This window comes from Chinchilla lanigera, unplaced genomic scaffold, assembly GCF_000276665.1.
Source record: "Chinchilla lanigera isolate Chin_1 unplaced genomic scaffold, ChiLan1.0 scaffold00009, whole genome shotgun sequence".
Taxonomy (NCBI): Eukaryota; Metazoa; Chordata; class Mammalia; order Rodentia; family Chinchillidae; genus Chinchilla; species Chinchilla lanigera.
In genome coordinates, this window is record NW_004955410.1 from 10,242,031 (window position 1) to 10,265,209 (window position 23,179).

The 23,179-nt window shown below is 47.9% G+C and overlaps 1 protein-coding gene across 12 annotated transcripts in view; it reads right to left on the reverse strand.

Moving 5' to 3' along the window:
- Positions 1-23,179, reverse strand: part of Atxn7l1 (ataxin 7-like 1) — a 224,167-nt gene that overhangs the window by 74,835 nt on the left and 126,153 nt on the right. The window contains exon 1 of one of the 12 annotated variants that reach the window (XM_013510531.1): positions 12,258-12,541. The exons of the other annotated variants lie outside the window; for them this stretch is intronic. Coding sequence (XP_013365985.1) covers positions 12,258-12,396 — 139 coding nt within the window. The 5' untranslated portion in view covers positions 12,397-12,541. Of the gene's footprint in view, positions 1-12,257; positions 12,542-23,179 lie in introns of those variants that run through there. 12 annotated transcript variants of the gene reach the window in all.

Here is a 23,179-nt window from a genome sequence, read left to right on the forward strand (position 1 = left end):
GTTGTGAGTTTGAGACCAGCCTGGGCTACAACGTGAGCTCAAGGTCAGCCTGAACTGCATAGGGAGACCCTGTCTCAAAAAAAAAAAAAAAAAAAAAAAAAAGAACTTTTTGATGATTCACCTTAAATAAATTTTAGTCAGGAATGGTGGTGCACACCTGTAATCCTAACACTCAGAAATCTGAGGCAAAAGGATTACAAGTTCAAGGACTGCCCGGATCATTACATTAAAAAAAAAAAATTACCCTGAACCTAGTTAAGGGGACAAAAATTCCAAAGGTCAGCGCTTATCTGCATTAGCTAGAAAGCACTTTGACATTCCTCCTGCCTTCCAGCCCTTTCCCTTCTCTGCCCATCTCATCATTTCCCTTTCGTTGTTCAGTCTTGGTCAGGACTCACTAAATTGGTTGCCTCATATTGTGGAGGGGAGGGAGGGGCCTGCAGTTTGCAAGGATGGGGGAAAGGTTCAGGGCTGGGTGCCCCCAACACAATGGGCCTCAGCTTCTCCACCTTCTGCCTTCGCCCTTAATTATCCTGCAGTGGGCGCACTCCTTTCTGAGGTCAGTGCCTGCCTATACACCTTTCTCCTTAAGTTCTAATGCCCCCACTTTGGAAACCAGGACGTCAAGCCTGCTAGTGTGACGTGGGCCCAAGTGCAGATTGTTTTTCAATGAGCCCAAAGGTGCCCCTGGGCCGCGGTGTGGAGCTGAGACACTGGGATATGGAGCTGCTCCACGCTGTCCTGGGCTCTCGGCTGGGTTGCCCAGGAGCTGTACTCAAGGGCGGAGATCCTGACACTGAAGTGTTTTGAAGGCACCACCTGAGAACACCTGCTCGACTACATTTCTCTTTTTTGAACGGATGATTGGGCCCTGGCTGTGTGGGCTATAAAATGACCAGGCTCCTGGCAGCAACGCTGCTTCATGATGACCATATCGGGACTCCTGGGTGTGAGAAGCTATTGAAGCCATTTGGCTTGAAAAGGTGCAGGTCTTGGCTCTGTACCCGGGCTGCCCTTTGCCTGTTATTTATAGCTCTTCCTCGTCTATACTTCAACTGTCATGAATCCTTCCACCGAAATGCAAAAAGGCAAACTAATATATGGGATTTCTGGCAGCATTTTCAAAAACGTGTCAAGTTTGTGCACGTGGTGGATATCTTATATTGCTTATTTTAGATTACAGCAAAAGGGGTGTGAACAACCTAACTAAACAAACAATCAGGCCATTGGCTAAGTGAATTATTGGTACATCCATTCAAAGGAATGCTAGGAAGCTAATAAAATGATGATGCAGATCTCTCTTTACTGAAATGCATCCACAATAATTTTAGATGAAAAAAAGTAAGTTTTAAGGCAATGTCTATAATAATATTCCATTTTTATTTTTGAAAGAATAAAATACATACATATAGATACCTGAGTAAAACATACAGATACGTACCCATAAAAAAGGTTCTTACACTGAAATATTGATTTTTACTTTTTAGATTTTCTGAAATCTTGACAGTTTTTGCAGTACATTCTACTTAAACCTATTTTTGAATCTGCTTATTTCTTTTTAAAGTTTTATTTTTTTAATATTTAACTGACAGCTTATCTATATCAAGATGCACATGGTGGGCCTTCCTTTGATCATAAGAACAAAAGCAATGATCACACTGAGAAAACAGAATTCTATATTATTACGCAGAGTGGTACTTCTGTTGGGGCCATTACTCCTACCTGCATCCCACCCCATCCTTGTGTCTTTTTAAACTTCCTGGAATTCTCGTCTGAAGAAGGGCAAACTGAGTCTTTGGGAAATGTTTACACTTATGTATTTCAAGGTAAGGGCCTGGCTTCTGGTTTCTTGTTGTGGTTTCTTTTCTTTGGTGATTTAAGGAGCCCCATAAACCCCAAGCAAGTGGCTTTGCTAGTTAGTCTTTGGCAGAAGCCGATCATAGGCCTTCTAGTTTACAGCACAACAAGTCCAAAAGCTCACATGAGGTACATTCTGCAGGTAGTTTTCTCCTAGCCAGAGTCCATTCAAGCATAAAACAGTGTAGGTTTAAGCACAGGAATACTGCCTAGCTCTAGTTCCTTCTGTTCTCTTTACAAAGGTCATTCACATCCATGAGAGAAGAGTTCTCTCACTAAAAACCAGCTAGGGAGGGTAGGCCGGCTGGCAACCAGGGTGTTACGCTCAGCACACAGGAGGAATAGGACTGACAGTGGGAGGTGACATGGTCAAGCTCACCCTGCTGGGAACTGTTAGAGACAGGATCCCGACTCAGTTTCCTGGGTTTGTTGTCTGGATTCTGGCCTATGGCATTCTTTTTTTTTTTTTTTCCGGTACTGGGAATCGAACTCACAACCTCACACTTGCCAGGCAGGCGCTGTGCTGCTGAGCTAAATCCCCAGCTCCCTGCATTCTTTCTAGAAAGAGAAACTATGTAATTTCTTGAACTAACTAGATACCTTTGAAAGCAAAATGGGATGCTAAGTGGATGTGTGCCAGGAAAGAGGCACAAACTGTTACTCTCCCAGGCAAAGGAGGCCTTCAGACACACACACACACACACACACACACACACACACACACACAATCATAACTTTGAATAGGAAAGAGCAATGGAACAGGGTTTCAATATTAAGAGTTTATATTAAAATATCAGAGTGTGAAACATAAGGACAGACAAAAGTGATACAAAGTATTGGAGTATAACTTGTGCTCTACTGTTTCCGGGCCAGTAGTCTAGGGCTCCCTCTCAGAGTCCTCCGCTCCTGTGCTATCGGGAATACAAAGTCTAAATTGAGCAACTGGTATTCATCAAAGAGGGCCACACGCCAACACTGACTTCTTTAAGTTTTTCTGCCATGGATATTTTGACCAACATGCTGAATTCAAAACATGGATTTTATTGGTGACACTTGCGACAAGTATAATGAATGCCAGAAATGCAGTTTTATTGGTGAAATGAAAGATAGTTAAGCTATGGGGCCTGGTCCTAGGCCTGAAAAATGACTCCCCACCCCTGTGTGGAAAGGGGATGGAACGCAGCAGGGCCTGGCTGTCTGCTCTGAGGGACAGCAGTGGAGGCTGCGCTGGGTCCAGCCCTGAGTCAGGAATGTTTACGAAAGCATCATGCTAATCTGGGGAAACGGTCCTGACTCTGGAGTCTTCCTGCAGGGGCCTCAAGTGAACTTCTGTGCAAGGTACAGCTGGAACACCTCAAAGAAACGAGGGCTGGGCCTTCATCAGGCTTACGAACAGGCTGGATCATGGTTTTTGTCCCTGCTTGCTGATAAATATTTGTTTGATGATGCCTGTGTCCATGACAGAATTCAGTTCACCAGCCACGTTCACAGAGGGGGTGGGGTGTGAGAAGCTTTTCCAGTCTTCTACGCTGGCAACTGCTCTCAACCAATAGGATCGTAAGAGCTGCACAGGCCAGGGCACCTTGGGTCAGTCCACAGCAACACGCAGCTGTGTGAATGAAGTGGGATTTCAGGAAGGGTCCCTGAGTGCATTTTCTTCTCCATCGGATAAGGAGCCTCTTGCTCAGGACTCTAGTCCCAAAGCCACAAGGAAGTACGGAACATGAGTTTGTCAAGTAGATAAAATCAGTGAGTAAAAATTTAGTCATTTCTAGCATCTAATTTATGAACCGATTTCGGTGACTATTCTTTATTCTGCTAGTGATAACCGATTCTTATGGATCACAACTTACTGCTTGTCCTGGATTCATTTAGAACCTTAAAAAAGCAGTAAACAAAAAGCTAGTCAATAAAAACCACTGGAATTCGAAGGTTTCATCCTCACAGTAATGAGACTGATATTATCATCCCATGCTCAGGGAGGAGATCAAGGTCCAGACAGGTTAAAACTTCAGTGAGCGAAGCCAGGACTTGAACTCAGGTCTGACTCCAGACCTTAGTGTGCTTTTAGTACCAGGCTACCCAGAATGAGCAAAAACTCAGTTTTGCAGAAAATGACTGTTTTCTTTACCACACTAATTCTTCTCTCTATGCCACACTACTTATTGAACATACACATCTCTTCGTCACATCATCATATTTTATGAAAACTTTTTGTGTGTGTGGAGGGGGCAAACTAGATGAATGCTGGAACACAAAAGCCAGCTTTCTGGTTCTTTTAATTATTTCCACTGACATGTGGCCGTGAAGAATGTCTAGGGCCTTTTGTGTCTTTGAGTTCAGAAGAATCGGTCCTCAGGAATCTGCCGCAGCTCCTGTCGCCGGGGCACCGGGCACCGGGCACACGGCCTGGTTCTGATACCCTCTCCTCCTGCTACTCTGGGTGACTGAGAGCTTTTGCTCCCTGACTGTGTGACTTGGGTCCCAGAGTTCTTCTCTGGAATGCCTGTCCATCCGTTTGTTCCTCATCTTGGATAACTCCTTGTTTCAAGACCCGGCTTGCACATCAGCACAGTGGGACACCCAGGTGACCCCTGCCACGCTGCACCGCTGTTTGGTCTGCTACGAGTCCCCCTCTCTGCTCTGGGGTGCACAGAGCTCGCCTCCTCCTCCTCCATGCCTGGCACTGGGCTTGTGACAACCCCCGGATGTGGCCCCTTTCGCTGCACCATCAGGGCCCAGGCCGGGGACTCTGTCTCAGAGCCGGCACAGAACAGATGCTCAGAGAGGGTTAGATCACAGATGGACAGATCAGGAAATAATTAGCCAGGCCCCAGTAAGGCAGGAGTGGGCTGACAAATAATTTTTTAAGCCTAAGCATATCATAGTTGGTTTTTCGTGAGAGGCTATAGACTACTTAATACCGAGGGTTCCACTTCTTTGTCTGTTATAGCAGAGAGGAAAACAACACAAGTGCTCTGGAGTGTTTCCAAACGCAGCCAGTTCCCACTCGAGGACACTGAGCCAGTTGCTGGCATCCTTCTGGAGCCGGGGGCCCCGGCGGTGCCTGTGGGATGGGTGTGCTGGGCGCAGAGACATCCCACCACCCCTGGGTGCCCATCGAAGCCGGCGCACTCAGGGTCCCTGACACAGACCAACCCACGACCTGTGGAGATCCATGGCTTGATCCGACTGTGGGACTCCGGCCTAACGAAATAAACTGTTCCCAGCAGAGCCTGGCCCTGTAGAATGTAATTCTTTCTGACCACACTGTGTAGATAAAAATAATTTAGTGATTTCCTCCCACTAAGCTCTTGGGCTTAAACCAAGAAATCTGTCGAGTGGCTGTTGTGATGCTACTGTACAGCAGTAAACACTTGGGCTTTTCCTGCATTCTCCCGGTGTTCATCACGAGTTTATCAGTGCCGTGCAGGAGTGCCCTGACATTTCAGGGGGTGATTCTTCCTGTCCCAGGCAGTGCAGGGTGTTTAGCACCTCGGAGCCAATCCATGCCAGTTACTATGACAGCCCCCAAGTGCACATTTCCGAATGTCCTTAGAGGCCGGAGCCGTCGTACATCCTGGGATTCCCAGAACGGTTGGCTTGGGTTCGTTTTGCAGCAGGAGAATCTAGAAAGGTACTGAAGAGGCCACCCAGCCCAGGGGTTGGATTCTAAGGGGACAAGGCCCAAGGAGTTAAGAGGACGGGGCCCGGAGGCCCTGCCAGCAGCGAAGATGCATCCATTCCTCCAGTGGAGAAATCATAGCAGCCGTGAGGCTGGGCTCATGCAGCCCAGCCTTCAGGGCAGAGCTGGAGTTGGGGTCAAAATGGTGCAGGAGGGATTAAGAAGGAGCAGGGCAGGGAAGGGTCCAGGCAATGGTTCTGAACCCTCCTCACCCATGCAGGGACAAACCAAAGGCCTGGGGATGGGAGGGGGCTGGGGTGTGGCTCTGCGTAGCATTTGCCTCACATGCAATAGGCCCTGTGCTTGAACTCCAGCATGAGAGCAAGAAAAAGATTAAAAAAACAAACAGAGCCTTCAAGAAGGCTGTTGGCTCTGGACAACTAATGGCTTGGAGGATCTGGGTAAGAGCCAGCTCTGCTGTCTTGCTTGGTCTTAAAAGCGTAACGATAATCCCAGCTCTAAGGAGGCTGGGGCAGGAGGACTGCCATGAGTTTAAAGCCAGCCTGGGCTACATAATGAGACCCTGTCTCAAAACAAAACAAAAAAGTGCAACAAGCAGAACCACACAACAGCCCTATTATTGGCACCAACACCAGGTGGTTATACCCTGCAAACTGGCCCCCTGCAGGGAATTTCTGAGTTTTTTGAAGAGATTCTAAAGGGCATCTGTGTTGCCAGGGACAGAGACTCTGAAACCAGCCATGGAGAAAAATCAGCTGAAGTCCTGAGCAGAGGGGACTCGAGCACCAAGTCCCTCTGATTTAGGGGCTAGAAGCTCACCAGCCCCAGCAGGAGGGCCACTTTTTCCTCTGTTTCTTCTTTTTCACTTATTTTAAATTTATTTTATCTTGCTGTGCTGTTTGCAACTTTTCAAGCAGCCTTAAATCCTTTTACAACCAGGTTGGGTATAAATAAATAAAGCAAAGGAATAAAATGCACGGCTGCTGTTGTCAGCACTGCCAGGTGGGGTGTGGATGTTTTGCTCTGATCCAAGGGAAGGAGGTGCTGGTTCAAGGTGGACGAGGAGCACAGAGACTGGCTGGTCCTGGTCCTCCCCTGCCTCTGCATCAGACTCACACAGTATGGGCAAGTTGCTGTCTCTTGGGGTGTCACAGTCCTGCCTTTAAAATGAGGAATTTGATGCAATGACTCCAAAGGTCCTCTTAATTCCAAGCAGGGGACTCTAGGCGGCGCCTGCACTTGGCTCTTGCCCCTACCCCCCCACCCCGTTCTTCCTCGGTACAAGTATCCACCTCTTCTGTGTGGGGAGTGGGCCTGTCAGTGTCCCATGTAGAGGAGCCTCCATCCCTGATGACAAATGTGTCATCCTGGCCACCCAAGGAGATCTTTTTTTCTGCCCCATTAAAAGAGATTGGAAAATGGTGTGGTGGTGCATGCCTGTTATCCCAGCACTCTGGGAGGCTGAAGCAAGAGCATCACAACTTCAAGCCAGCATGGGCAACTTAGTGACTTAGTGAGAATATGGGACAAAATAAAAAAAAACAAAAAGTACTGGGGAATGGATCTCTGTGTGAAGTCCCTGTACCACAGAGAAATAAAGAAAGAAAGGAAGAAAGAAAAAGAAATGAGAGAAAGATATATTAATTATTTGGAAGTGTAAACAACCAAGATTTTGTCTTTTTTTTGTTTGTTTGTGATTTATTTTGTTAGATTATGGACTAATTTTCCCATTGTAAAATGAAATGACAATGTTGGCTTTCATCTTTATTCTCTGATAGGCTAGCAAATCCCCTTCTTAACTAAGTGGTTACAGAGAACAGTGTCATTCACTTGGAGAGCATGCAAATCATCATCGCTGCACCCGTCATTCATAACGATCAAAAGAACGTTATTATTAGCTATGCCCAAGAGATGGAAGGGACTCCTCATGTTCTGGGGATGCCTTGCCCTTTGCCTTCCATTTCTGGCTTCGGCCCTGCTCTGTGTCCCTAGCTGCACAGTCCTGCAGTCACTGTCCCTGCCTACACACAGGATGCCTGAAGATACCTGTTTTTTTTAGCAGCCCCAATTCAGAAAAGTCAGCAGTGCCCTACAGCAGCGCCTCTCTCTTTTTTTTTTGGTCATTTTGGAGACAGGATCTCGCTATGCAGTTTAGGCTGGCTTTGAGCTCACTTTGTAGCCCAGGCTGGTCTCAAACTCGCAACAATCCTCCTGCCTCAGCCTCCCAAGTGCTGGGATTACAGGCGTGCGCTTCTCATACTGCAGCGGCCCACTAGTTACCAGAGGATCTCACGAGAAGGTAGCTTTGGATTTGGGAGCTCAGTGTATTTCAGTCATGTCTGCCTTCCTGTTTCTAACACTTTGATACCATAAGGCCTTACAGCCTGCTTCTTCCAGGACTGGCGAATTCCTGGACCTGGTTGCATGTGGGGGTCTCCTGTGAAACCCACCACTCCAAAGGTCTCATCCTCTATGGGTCCTGCATCCAGCTCTCGCTGCTGGGCTGCTGTCCTCGGCATGAGTCGCCCCCAGGGTCAGACACCCAGGGCAGCCCCATACCCCAGCACCTGCTGAACAATTCCAGTGAGCCAGTCCTAAACCTGCCCACCCCGTCTCACCTGCTCTGCTCCGTGCGAAGCCTGACAAGACTTTGCCTCCACCGCCTGCCTCCTGCCTGGGCCTGTGGATTCCCGGGTGGCCCTGCATGCATGGCGGGTCCCTCCTCTTGGGGACTGTGAGTGACAAACTATCTTTCCCAGGGCCATCATCTCCCTGACTTGTGAATAATAACAAAACGTACATCTGCTGGCGCGGACGCTGCCCATCTGAGGACTACCCTTTGTCCCGCTGTGCTGTCACAGAAGTAGGTGCTGTCACTGGCTCTGAGGGAAATGACAGCACCACACGCAAGTCTGACCTGCAGTGGAGCCCAGAGTGCTGCCAGAATCAAATGGCGACACGGCCAGGGCCACTGCTGAGGGCCCTGCGGATGACTGCCAGTGCCTGTCTTTCTAACAGTGTGGCTCCACGCAGCTTTACTAGAGGGAAATTAAATAAAAAGCTGCAATGGAGAGGAAGCTGAGCCTGAGGCTTTTAAACCAGCCCAGGCACAGTGGCAATCAAAGTGACCCAGGGCCAAGCGTCAGGGCACCTGGTGCTCCGGGGAAATGTTGGGACTCCGTGGGTCAGCGGGCACGGTCACTCGATGCGTGTCTCCATCTGAGCACAGAGAGGTGGGCACAGGATGCCACACACGCATGCCCAAGAAGCCCTTCAGGGCCCTAGAACCCTAGCAATTTCCTGGTCCTCCACAGCAGGACACCACCCAGGGTCCATTAGCCCTCTGCCCAGCGGTACCTGAGGGCTCTCACCACTGTGCCCTCCCTTAGGGAACCTAGGCCTTAGGGAAGTAGCGCCGGCAGGATGCAAACCTTCTGGCTCCAAGGCCATAGCTCTTTCTTCCACCCCAGGCATCACTATTCTTGGGCTGCCAATTAAAGCAAACCCTGATGAGGCGCTATCAATTTAAGCACTTCATGTGGCTTAGCTCATCTAATCCCCACAACTCTGTGTAGTAGCTGCTCTGTAAATCCGTATTTTCAAGATGAGTAAGCAAGTCCAGGGAGGCTAAGTAGCTTCCCAAGTCACCCACTAATTGGCTGGGTCAGGATTTCAATTCAGATGCAGAACAACAGCGGAGCCCAGGCCTGCAGCCACATCGGCACGAGCTGGCAGCAAGCCGCCCTGCCCGCCTGAGACCTGCTGACTCAGAATCTCATGCACCCAGCCAGGATCCTGTGCTTTACAAGCTGTCTGAGCGGTTCTGCTTCAGGCGGATACACCGTATCAGAAGCAACCCTGATGAAACCTTGTTTCCCAGGTCAGACCAACACTAGTAACTTCAAGTAGAGACAGCACTGTTGAGCCGACGCCTTGGGAGGCAGTCTGGTAAATTAGGTTCAAAACCCAGCCCCAGCAGCGGGTACAAGCTGGGAAACTTGGGCAAAGGAATTAATTTCTTCGAGCCTCATCTTCCTCATCTGGAGAATGGGAGTATAAGATCTTCCTGCTAGAGTCCACATGAGCATTGAGTGAGCCTGTGCTAGTCCCTGTACCTAAATCCTGACCCAAAAGAATCTTCCTCTGAGATTCTTTTCCCTAAAATCCACGTCCTCTCTTATCATGCTTTATCATCCCGTGAATCCCTAGGTCCGCTGGTTGCCAAACCAAGGCAAAAGTCATCAAGAAGAATAAGGAAGCCACATTCTCGGACAGCTGAAGCAGTGAGCTGTTTGAACAATGCCTAAAGACATTACTGTATGCCTCCTTGGAGTGCACACCCCAAAGGTCCAAGTCCACCTCATTAACTGAAGGAAACTCACATTTAGACACCAGTGCGGTCCTCCTCTGTTACCCAGCGACACCCGCCAAAGCCGTTACGGTGACGTGCCTTTCAAAACACACCCGCACGCTCCAGAGGCGGTGAAGGAATAACAGAGGTGACAAGCTACAAGAACAGACCAAATTCTGCAGCAACTCTGCTGTCTCTTTAGAATCAAATGGATCTATTTCTAGCCGTGTAGACACTGCAGAGGAAGCAGGTCTTCCTGCTCACTGTGGCTGGGGACACGGGTCAGACACCTGCAGCCTTCATGCATAGGCAAAGATGCCCTGGCACCACCAGAGTGTCTACGAAGAGAAAGGAAGAGACACGGGAGAGTGACAAAGCAGCGGCGGTCATCTCTGTCATCCCCGAAGTCACCTGAGGCCAAATTCGTCCTGAGCCACCATCAGGAGCGTTTTTCAATCAGGAGGTGGTGGGAGCACAAGCAGAATTTAAAGAAATTTTTAAAAGAGCAAAAAGAAAAAAAAATGTAATGCTAGCTTCATTATATAAATTAAAATTCCACTGGGACATGTCAGCAGTTACTCTTTATATCTGTAAGGAGAAATTTCAATAAAAGGGTGTGGGTGGCTAGGTGAGAACCTGAGCAAAACTCATTGTTTTCATTATTCCTGGCAGCATCTGGAGACCTCTGAAAAAACAGATTTGTTTTCTGATCCTTTTAGATTCTGGTCCGGCCAAGAAAACAAAACAAAGCAAAATCAAACCACAGTGGGTGCTCATGAATCTTACCTCTGGCACTGCTAATTGAATTATTTGTCTTTTAAAATTAAAAGAAAAAATCGAATTATAAAATCACTAAGTGTATGAGGGAGGAAGAAAATAAAAACCACCCACCATCTTTATGCCATTTTAGTTGAAAAACATGCATTCATATATACATAATTTTTAAAAAATGTGATCATAATAAACACTTTGTTTTAAATGCTATTTTCTGAGCTGGAAGTAGTGGTGCCTTCCTCTAATCCCAGCACTCCAGAGGCTGAGACAGGAAGATCACTATGAGTTCGAAGCCAGCCTGGGCTACATAGCGGGACCCTGTCTCAAAGAAAAACACAACAAAACAACATGCTATTTTCCTCCCCATTTTTCATATCATGAACACTTTTGCATTATAAAACTTTAAAATATATATTGTTTTAGAAGCTACTTTGTACTAATACAAATTGTTGCAAGTTTTTGCTATGGATAATTTTTTTTTTTTTTTTTTTTGAGACAGGGTCTTGCTATGCAGTTCAGGCTGGTCTTGAGCTCACTTTGTAGCCCAGGCTGGTCTCAAATGATCCTTCTGCCTCAGCTTCTTGAGTGCGAGGATTACAGCCGTGTGCCACCAGGCCTGGCCCTTTAGGGCCAGGAGTGAATATCCTTTAAAATTCTGGAGTGAATATCCTTTAAAATTTTTTTGGATACATTTCTATACATTTTTCTTATATAAATTCCTACAAGTAGGTTCCAGCTCTGGATCCAGGTAGTCAAATGTCCAATGGAGACAGAGTCCTATTCTGTGTATCTACCAGCACGCTTGCAAATCTGGTTTACTTCTTCCTCACTAACACTGGAAATTATTATTAATTTGTAAAGGTGTGCTACTTAACTAGGTGAAAAACACTGCTTGTCTTAGTTCTTGCTTTTGATTACCAATGAGGTTGGACACTTTTCATGTTAACTGGCCACTTGAACCACATTTCTTATGAATTACCTATTCATGCCTATCTTTTAATTAGTATATCCCTTTTTCTCATCAATCTGTAAGAATTTTGCATAGTAGCATGATATTACTATTTTAAAATCTGAAGGTAAAAACCATCACTTTCTTAGTAAGACTTGCAACTGTGACGTGCTAATATCATAAAGCATTACACCGTTCTTTGGGTGGGGGAAAGGGGTTGGGGGACTATACAGGTTAAATCAGACAAAAAAAAAAACTTTGCCACCAAATCTAAACCTAGAATTCTCATTTTAATCTTCTTCCTCCTTTTAAAACAAGTGCAAAAATAACAAGACGTCAGACTTAAACACAGGGGCAGAGTGGCCTGGCAGGTGGAGTCCTATTCCTATGCTAGAGAGCAATGGCACCTTCCGGTTAATTAGCTGTAGGGCAGACACCTGGGGGCTGGGAGGCTCAAGGGCACTGTCCTGTCGCAGCAGCCACTGGAGGGACAGGGCATTTTGCAGAGGGGATTATTTGGATTGAAGCTTGCAAGACAGGGGTCTCAATTCTGAGTTGCTGGTTACCATTTGGAAGAGCTGAGTGATCACAACAGACCAGGATCCACCTCTACCTCCAGTATGACAGGACTGAGGAAGATTTAAGGAAGCCAAGACTGGGACCGTGTTTGCTCTACTCACTGTTCCAAAGATGCAGAGCTGAATCCAAATCTGCCTTTTGGTGTGGATGCCTGAGGGCTGCCTGGAGCGGGTGGAATAGATCTCTAAGTGTAACCTGGATCTCCGGGCATGGAAACACCTCTTCACACCTGGCTTGCATTTCCACAGCTGGCAGTAGGAGCAGAAAATGCAGCCAGCCAGGCTGGCAGGGCGGATGGTGATGTCTGAGGGAGGAGGCAGGCAGCCACCTTCCACGCAGGGCCACCCCAGGTCCCGCATTCGGGTCAGATGCCTGCCATTCCCACGGGCTCTGCGGCCTCCTGGAATCAGGCTGCAATTGTTCAAAAATAGAACAGGAAGTCCAGAACAAAGCAAGGCCCAGGCAGGCTGCAGCGTGGGACTCATCTTGCGGGAGATCAGCCCTGCTCCAGGAACAGGATGTCACCAGCAGGCGATGAGCCAAGCCAGGTGTCATGCTACCTGCGGCGAGTCCACGCCACATCCGCATTCCGAGATGAGCAAGGCTGGGAAACACGGTTTACAGCAGTTACCAGGCCCGCGGATGCTAGCATGTCCTCTTGTAACAGGAGTTGGGGGGCAGAGGGAAGCAAAGGAGAGGGACAGGGGTGGGTAGGTAAGGAGAATCTGTGGGCCTGGCCAGCTCAGTGTCCACTCTCCCAGTAACAGTGCCCTGATTTTCCTCTCCCCTCTCGAGGGCTGGGGGCCACCCATGATGTCCTCTCAATGATAAAGTCACCGCCCTGGACAGAGGCAGAGAGCCTTCTAGCCAAGGGGGTTCCATGTGCAGACTTCCTACCTAGGGCTTTGGGTTGCTCTCACTTCTCAAACCCATGTGTAACTTCGCCTCTTGGTCCCCTGGGTTGGGATCCAGTGACAGCTGCGGAGCCCACTGTACCTGGGCAGGGCAGGGAGATGGGAAAGTCAGGGGTCTCGGTCTATCAGGGAGCTGGAGGAGGGAGTAGTGGATTTGGGGTCAACCTCACACCAACTTAAATAGGGGTGACCTGGGACCCACAGTGGAAATGGGAAGAGTTAGGATTTCGCAGCTCCAGAGACAGAACCCAGACGACAAAATCCCAGCACTTACAGAAGAATCAGTAGCAAAGTGCGCAGGCTTTCTTTCCAGAGCAAATCTCTGCTGTTTAGCAAACGGTAGGGCTGAGGAAAACCACTGTGAAAGGCCCGGCTATGGGTGTGTTTAAAGATTGTACTGCTAGAGCCCAGGAGAGGGGCCCTCTTCTCAGTGGCGGTCACACTGTGGCTTCTCTGTGTGTTTGGGGGTGAAGGGGACCCTGGAGATCGAACCCAGCGTGTGTGTGTGTGTGTGTGTGTGTGTGTGTGTGTGTGTGTGTGTGTATGCCAATGCCAGGCAAGTGTTCTACCACTGAACTACATCCCCAGTATTTTTTTTTCTTTTGGAACAAGGAATCAAAGTCGGGACCTCGCACTTGCCAGCCAAGCACCATGCCGCTGAGCTATATTCCCGGCCCCCAGCCCCAGTATTTTTATGTTTTAATTCGAGACAAGCTTTCGCTAAGTTGCCCAGGTTGGCCCCGAGCTTGTGATCCTCCTGCCTCCGCCTTTGGATTAGTGGTTTACAGGTGTGTGCCACTGCACCTGGCTACCTTGCTTTTCCACAGTTTCAATACCTACTAGCCTGAGATCTTGACCTTGGAATAGCCCTTGTGCCTTGGGGCTTTTTCTCCGTGCACCTGGTTATTCCATTAACCTTGCAGAATACAGACTTGCACTGTGCTATCCCAGTTCTTGACTGCTTTAGCTTAGAGACCTGCACAGTTCCATCCTTGTTCTTGTCTGATTTAGCTATCTGGTACCTTCTCTTTACTTCAGTGGAGTTGGTACCTTTTCAAGAACCCAATGGAAAATTCCAGGGCGCTCTACCTGCCTGGCAGAGTCAGAGCAAACCTTGGGAAGACCTGACTCCTTCCCCTACCCTGCCTCCCTTGCTGCAGGCCAGCCCACGGCGTGACTTCCTTCCTGTGACCTTTTCGCTCTCCGCAGACCTCAGGCTTCAGGAAGTTTTCCTCAGCCTGATGCACGTGCCTCGCCTGGCCTTCTTCCGAACCCACAGAAATTCCAGCAATGGGCCTCCTCCCTGAGTCCAGCAGTCTGGGCAGCAATGGCCACCACAACTCCTCCCACCAAGGTGACAGGTGATCTCAGACTGTGGTCATGGGTGGTGGCCGGGGTTGGGAAGAGAAGAGACAGCCCTGGGTGACAATCAGGGCCTGGGTGACAATCACCCCAAACCTCTGGGACTCTGCTGATGGCCGCCATGGCCTGCAGGTCCTATGAGGGGAGCCGAGGGCCCCACTCAAGGTGTGTAAGGGATGCCAAGGGACAGGCTGAGCTGCTGGAGCGACTGCTGCGTCATTCGGCAGCTTGAAACAGTCATCAGCAGCAATGGTTCTCTGAAGCCCCCACATCGCTCTGTTGCAGGCGGCTGTGGCCACTATCTTGTCCCCACCCCTGCTCTCCTTACCTAATGCTGTGAGCGTGGCCGCTCATGGAGGCCTTCCTCTATGGCCACGTGATCTTGTCCTAAGGCCAAGAGTGGTGGAAACAAGACCTAGGACACACAGCTGGCAATGACCGAGGTGTCACTCCTTTGGCATCTCCTTCTGCATACGGGGACCACCCTGGTCCAGAGGAAAGGACCATCCTGAGGAAAGCCTGGAAGGGTTCCCAGGGCTGCTTGGCAGCCGCAGGCTCCTGGCTCTGCCCAGCCGGACACCACTGGCTGCTGGGCTTGAGGTGCTGTGCTGGCAGGGCTACCTGTCACTGTCCCTCCAGGCCCGACCTGGCTTCTGAGCTCTTTACATTCATGAGGACTGGGCAGCCCACTGCTAAGACTGTGTTTTCTGGAAGGGGCTGGAGCTGTCTCTTTTAAAAGTGGGTGTGGCACGTGTGTGTGCGCATGTGTGTGTGTGCATGCATGCACACACGGGCTCCTGGTTTTGTTTAATTTACTTGTGAGCCCCAGCTATACTGTCCACTGGTAGGGGTGATCAGTCTTTATCACGTGAGCTTCATACATATTTTCACTCTGTCCCAGATACTGCCCTGGGCTCAGATATTAAGAAGGCAGAGCTGGACAGTATGTGTGAGTGTGTATGTGTGTGTATGTACCCATGTGTGCATGCACACACAGCTATGTACCTCTGCATTTAAAGTGAGGTCCATACTAAGAAGACACAACTCTCCTTCCAAGTTATAGAAGTTGCAGGCATCACAGTTCTGGTCTTTTTTTTTTTTTTCTTCTTTGTCTTTTTGGGACAGAGTCTTGCTATGCAGTTCAGGCTGACCTTGAGCTCACTTTGTAGCCCAGGCTGGTGTCGAACTCTCAACAATCCTCCTGCCTCAGCCTCCTGAATGCTGGGATTACAGGCGTGCGCCACCATGCCTGGTGCAGTTCTGGTCTTGAAACTCTTGCTCTTTGGCTGTGTGACACTGTGTCCTTCCCTTCGGGGGGGTCTGCAGAGCAGGGGGCTAAGAGGGCTTAGGATCAGATAACCAGAGTTTGAATTCTAATTTGGACACTTGCTAACTGTTGGTCTTAGGACAGACAAATTCCTTTTCTCTCTGTGCCTCAGTTTTCTCATCCACAAATTGGGGACAATGAGAGTCCAAACTGCAAAGCATTGCTGTGATAACTACGTATGTTCATACATAAAGGTATATAAGAAACCTTCCTAGCATACAGTACATAGTCAATAAATATTTGATATGACTTGTATTATTATTCCACAAATAGCAGATGTTATTATTGTAAATAAAACGTGCAGGGAAGTTGGGCAGACTCATACCTCAGGTTTCTGCTGCTCTAAAATCCCACAATTTTATGGTCTTGGAAGACTCAGTGAATGGTGAACGGGCCCTTTAGAGGGAAACACCACCAGGCAAAAGGAGAAGCCACGGAGAACTTAGGACAGGCTCAAACGTGGACGTGCTGCGCACTCTGTGGCACAGTCTGAGTGTTTGGGTTGGCACAAGCCAGGGGCTTCTTTCCTCATGACTGCTGCAGGCGGAGGCCAGGACCCCTTGTCTCGCCGGCTGGGGGGGGCTCCTGGCTCCACCTCAGGAGCAGCTGCTGGGCCAGCCCGGCGGGACTGGACTCTGGGGACAGTAGGGAAGAGGAGAAGCAGCACTCGCTGAAATGGCCAGGAATGGCAAGGGGAAGACACCGCTGGATGGGGGACTTCATCTCTCTCAGATGGAAAGAGGATATCTGGAGTTAAAGTCTCCCTTTTTCTGGAATACCAGCAGACAGGGGGTATTAGTTTCCTAGGGCTGCTGTAACAAAGAGCCACAAGTTGGGTGGCTCAAAGCAAACTTATTCTCTCATAATTCAGGAGCCAGAAGTCTGAGATCAAAGAGTGGGCAGGGTTGGGTCCCTCTGGGGCTCTGAGGGAGAATCTGTCCCCTGTCCTTGACTCTGTCTCCTTGTGGTTCTTTCCTGTGTGTCTGTGTCAGAACCTTCCTCTCCATTCTCTTATGAAGGTATCAATCATCAAACTAGGGACCACCCACACCCAGTATAACCTCTTCTCCACTTGAGTACATCTGCAACTGACCCACTTTCCAAACAAGGTCACAGTCACAGGGAGCGGACAGGGAGGATTAGAGTGCATCTTTTTTTTAGGGGACACGATTCAACCCACTCATTACATAGAGCGAACAAGGCGATAACACAATGCTGAGAGAGAAGGAAGAGTTTACTGCTTGGCCACTGGTGAAAAATAAATAACCACTGTTCTGAGAAAAGCTACAAAACGTAATATAGCGAAGCAACCCGACCCCTGCATCTTTGTATTCCCTACTCTACAGCTAGTTATGACGAACTGTAGGACTACGGGGAGAATACACTCCCAAGAACTGAGGGATTGAACCCAGAGCCTTTGCACTGAGCTACATCCCCAATGCGTTCTAATAAAATTTTAATTTTGATACAAGCTCTCGCTAAGTTGCTAAATTTCCCAGGCGGGGCTCCAACCTGCCATCCTCCTGCTTCAGCTTCCCAGAATGTTGGGATCACAGGTGGGCACCACCACACCCATTTACTTCATAAACCTTTAAAAGAGTCTGAGTCCTTGGCACCTCATCCTCAGCTGGCAGGGCTTATGGCTTCCCGCAGTGCGAGGTTTGGTGAGTGGCATTGTCTGCAGAGGGTCTGCGCTTTGAATGTGAAGCACATACCTGGTCCTGGCTAATCAGAGCGGGGATGCTGTTAGCAACTTTCATTTCCATCTCTGATTATACAGCAGCCTAGCAAGTTACCAGTGTTCACACATCCATCCTAACTCCCAATCAACTGGGAAATCATCCAGGGGCACCAAGAAGGCCGGAAGCATCTGGAAATGCAGTATCTGTGGCCTGCGGAAGGACCTAATCCACCACTCGTATTATTTTAGGATGCTGAACATATTTCCCCTCCCTCCAAAGGGGAAGGGAGTCTGAAGACACTGCTAGCAGGGGCAGGCACTGAACAAACCAAGACAGGGGCACTGCTTCTTCAGCACTGGGTTTCATGCCTGACATCCAACATGCACTCAATCAGAGGGCAAGTGATACTCAGAGACATATGCTTGGAAGGGCCAGCCTGCGTGAATGGATAGCAAGAAGGCATCCCACTGCCCAGCCCTTGGGAGATGATCAATGGTAACTGCTGAATGAATGAACTAACCCATGAGCATCCTACGCATCAGGAACTTGGGGGAGGCTAGGAGTGATTCCTGCCTGTGTCTACCCTATGCTTGGCCTCTTGGCCCCATCATACACACCAGGAGCTCCTGCAGATTCCTACCACAGTGGCGGCATCTCTCGAGTCAGTGACTGAGAGGTGGGTAGACCATTCTATCACACTGCCCCACTTCTAACAATTTAACTATTAACATCTTAAAAGCACTTGAAATCATCACAGCATGAGGTTCTTTTAAATAACAGAGAATGAGTCTTACCCCGCTAGTTACTATTCTCTAGAGAGAGACATTAAGGCAAATTAAAAACTAGCAGTCTGATTCTCTGTCCCAGGCAGCCACATAAATATAGAACAAGATTTTTTCCAGTCCGAGTACACCGATGGGCAATTTGACAGTAGCTATTAAAATACGCATCTTCATGACCCAGCAGTTCTTGGAGGAACAAACACTACATACAAGAGTGTGCACCGCTCATTGCTGTTAACAGTGGGGGGAAACTATGACCAATCTGCCCAACTACTATTCCTAGGCAGTCATTCATTCAGACTTGAAAGACTGTTGAATGTCTTAGAGAAAAACAGTCACGTAAGTTATGTATGGTGCCATTTATGTTAACACACATAGCAATACCAGACTTCTTCTGTGGGAATGTATATGTGGATATGAATGCAAAAGAAGTTTGTACAGATACATCCCAAACTAATAATTTTTATGTCGGAGGCAGGAACTTAGGTTGGAGGAACATCCAAGGTGATTTTAACTTGCATTAATGAATTACTTGTGTGAAGTAAGAGTTATTTTTAAAAATCCAGGAAAACGACAAAAAGTATGATTGTACTGCTTTGCTTTTCATGGTAGCCGATCTTTCTGAATTTATTATCTAGCTGGAGATAAAATGTAAAATTAAAGTGCTCTCTTAGATCTTAGGAAGGCATGTGGACTGTGACATGAGAATCTAAATGTATCACAAATGTATGAAAGAACCGCACAGAAGAGGGTGCAGGAAAAGTGCTGAGTTAAGTAACTTTGGGAATGGGTAGTCTGTGAGACTAAAGACAAAAATGAACTGCATGCAAGCACTCTACTTGATAAAACTGCTTCTCATGTGTTACACTTCTAATATTGCTATATGTGCATACTGGAACCAAGCAAGGAAGAAAATGGATAGCATGTGGCAGAGGCCAGGTTTCTTACTGTTGCAAAAGAAATTTATAGATAGGCAAGGAAGGGGGCTAGAATGATCCATGTGGGAACGGGCTCAAGTTGGAGACATCAGTATGAATTCCTGTTTAATACAGATACAGATGGTAACATACAGAAATTTTTATAGGCACGTGATACTTATTTATAATACAGATACCCCAATTAGTGTACGCATACTCATTTTCTTGCTTTATGTCAGCTGAAAGGAACTAGAAGCAACAACACCAAAGTAGCAGAGAGCATCCCTGTGCCCAGATCTTTTTTTCTCAGATTAGTCTTCAAGAAAGGAACCAGGATTCTTTGGAAGAATGGTTGGTTCTTGCCTAGGGTGGGAGATATACAAGATGAGCTTGGAACATCTTGCAGGGTGAGAAAAGGAAGGAAGTAAAACAATGACATAATAATAGTAAATAATAAAACCTTACATGATAGGTATACGTTCGAGGGATATAGGAGCCAATTACAAGAGCATCCAATGGCCAAAAATGGGAAAACTTGAGCAACAAAATAAAGTAGCATTGCATTATAACCCCAAGTATAAAATCAAGAGTCCATATTGCTATAAATAAATGGTGGAATAAGAAATAAATGGGAGAGAAAACACAGCTTTCCTTGGAGAAAAGTTCCAAACAATCTATGTAGACACTTCACACATGGGGGGGAGGCGGGGTGTCAATTTCCACTTCCTAAGTGTGGGTTGTGCATAGTTACTTCCTTCCAAAGAGCAAGCTGTAGAAAGAGTGGGGGTGGGAGAGAACAGAGCAGATAGATTGATACCGGGGAAACTGACAAAGACTACCTCAAATGCTCAGTCAGGTGATCAAGGTCAACACTAACAGTGAGAGATCATGCTGAGCATGTTACCTCTGACACAAAAAGAGGAAAATGCCACTTCACCTCTGTGGTCTTCACCCCCAAAACCTACAACCTGAGTGTGAGGGGACATGATGACTAACATAAGGGGTACCCCCAAATCCTGGAAGACAGCAGTGCTGGGGGTAAAACCGAGGAAATTCTGAATCAGCCATGGACTTTAGTTAGTATAATGTATCAGTGCTGGCTCTGTAATTGTAACAGATGTATCACACTAATGTAACATGTTAATAACACAGGCAACTGAGTATAGGCTATATAGAGGAATATGCTGAACTACTTCTTTTGGTAACTAAAACTGTCCTAAAAAATAAAGTCTATTTTTAAAAAAAGTATCTCCTTAACTTACAGATTATTTTTTACTTGTTAACAAAAAAGGGCCAAAAGCTAAGTATAGATTTCAAATTTACATGGCTAGATTATGGATTTTTTTCCTGCCTCAGGAGCTACTTTAGGGGAACACCCATCTGCGATTTCTGCCGAAATGAACTTGTATTCTGATGCAGCCCCAGCAGTGGCCGCTGAAGTGCGGGCCAGCCAGGTGTGCAGCCGCGCTGAGGGGCACTCGCAGGTCATTACCAAGCAACGCTGTCAGTCTTGTGTGTAACCTGCAGGCCCACAGGCAGCTGGTCTAGGCCGTGGCAGTAGCTGGGGAGACCCCATCACTCTTCTGCTCAAAATGCTTGACTCTCCTAGGAGGTCTGCTTTGCTTATGCTCTGTAGGGTCTGGAGCTCCTCAAACCACCAGCACCTGCAGCCTCAGAGTTCTTGCACCTGCTGCTTCCTGCCTGCAATGTTCTTCCTCTCCTGTCTTGTTCCTGCTGCTTCTTTTGGGTGTCTGCTCAACTGTCACTGAGAGACCTCTGTGGCGAAAACAGCAACCCCTCTATACCAGTGATGGCGAACTGCTTAAGAGCTTTCAGTGATACAAACAGCCCGAGTGCCCTAGGTTTGCCACCACTGCAATCATCTTCTTTCTCCTTGCTGGCTTCATTTTGCTTTCTCAGTACTACTATATTGTCTCTTTAGTTGCTTATTGCCTGTTGTCCCCAAATAAAAGGTGACTTTCATGAGCACAGGGATTTTACCTATTTTTGTTTACTGTGGTATTCCCAACACCTACAACAGAATCTAGCACATGGTGGGCACTCACTAACATCTGAATGAATGAAGGAATGAGTGATTTTTACATTGCGGTAGGATGAGTAAGGTGTGCAGATAAATAATAGTTACACCCACACCATATCTGTCAGTTTCCTCTTCTCTTCGAAGCTCAGAGCCAGGTGTGGTAGCAGGTACCTGTAGTCCCAGCTACCTGAGAGGACAGCTTGAGCCTAGGAGTTTGGGCTGACCTGGGGAACACAGTGAGACCTCATCTCTTGAAGAAAAAAAAAACAAACTCAAAAAGTCTCTTTCTTCACAAACTCTTGTGTATCCTGGTATAAAAGTATATGCAAATGTAAGCAGATTATTCACCCGACATTTATTGCTGGATCCTATGTGTCAAAGCACTATGGCAGGCACCAGGGGCATGAAGGTAAGACCTTCAGAGTCCCTCCCATCTGTCCATCTGTCCATCCATCCTTCCAATGTTTTCAGCCCATGCCAAAGCCATCTTCACACTGCATGCTTAAGTCAGTATTTGGATCCCACCCTGTCTTACTTTCTGGATTGTCAACCCTCCTAAAGGGCGGAAACTCAAGAATTTAGTTGTAGCTGTGGTATCACTGACCACTTTTGGATCCTGAAAAAAACCCCCACTAAATTCTGTGTATCAATTTCCTCATCTGTAAATGGGTTTGAGACTTCTGGCCAGCCGGCCTCACAGTCCTGCGGGAAAGGTCCAATGAGATGATCCACAAGTAAACACACTTTCTAAACTGTGAGGCCCGAAACACATGGACAAGATCCGCTGCCAGTAAAAGCTAAAAACAAAAACAAAGCCTCAAACAAACAAAACAAAACCCAGACGCAAGCCTTTGCCTTTGCCCGCTTCCCAAAGGCTGAGGCAGCTGCTTGGTGGAGAGGCCAACCTGCCAGCTCTCAAAACCCCACAGCTGGACAAAAATCAGGAGTGCAGCCCAATGCCTGTCGAGGCAATAATCCTCTGAGATTAAGCGGACCATCAATAATCCTTGGTTAACATTTGAGGCAAGCCCCCTCCTCCGCCCTCCAGCTGAGGATGCTGTGCTGTTGCAGATTCTGTGTTGTTCTGAACTTTTAGCAGCCTGCAGAGTCTCCTTTTATATTTTTAAAAAAATCTTGACTTGGCGGGCTTTGGAGTTTCTTAGGGGATGCAGTCTGATAGTAAACACACGTGGCTCCCCAGTGTTGACATGCAAACACCATCCAGCAGGCCAGGACTCTTCAAAAGGAAGGTGCTGCAAGTCTTCCAGACCGGAGTCAAAGGGAGCGAGGAGACCGGACAGGGACAGGGAGAGGGAGAGCGAGCACAACGGCAACAAAGCAAGCAAAGAGGGCACACGCACTACAATATATTTTCTAGAGCCATGACTGCATCTCAACTCTGGAATTTTCTAGTCTTCCTCTCTGCCTGCTGGGGTGCCTGAACTGCCAGCAGTCACTGAGACGCCCGTGCTGCCACACAGAGCTGGTAAATTCATCCTCCGGAAACGAAGACCCTTCCTCTGTGCATTCTCACACAGAAGGGCTAGAACGATTTTTCCCCGCCTCTTTCCTACTGGAGCTATGTCCTGGGCTACAGTGAGATCATCCACAGTGATAACGACGGCACCTGCCAGCTGCCTCCCACACAGCAGGCCTTGTGGACACTCATGGCCGAGTGCTGTAGCGGGAGGCTGTCTGTCCTGGGTCCAGGGCCCTCTGGGGACATTCCCGATACGTTGGGTCCCAGGACTTTCCACCAGTGACCCTCCCTACCAACATGTTGCCTCTCCCTTGTGTGTGTGCTTTTGTTTCGTTCTGTTTTGTTTTTGAGACAGGGTCTTCTCTGTATTTCAGACTGGCCTTGAACTTACTATGTAGCACATGCTGGCCTTGAACTCATGGTGATCCTCCTGCCTCAGCTCCCTGAGTACTGGGATTACAGGTGTCCATCACCAGGCCAGGCTCCCTTGTGATTTTTAAAGATGGCATACTTTGGTC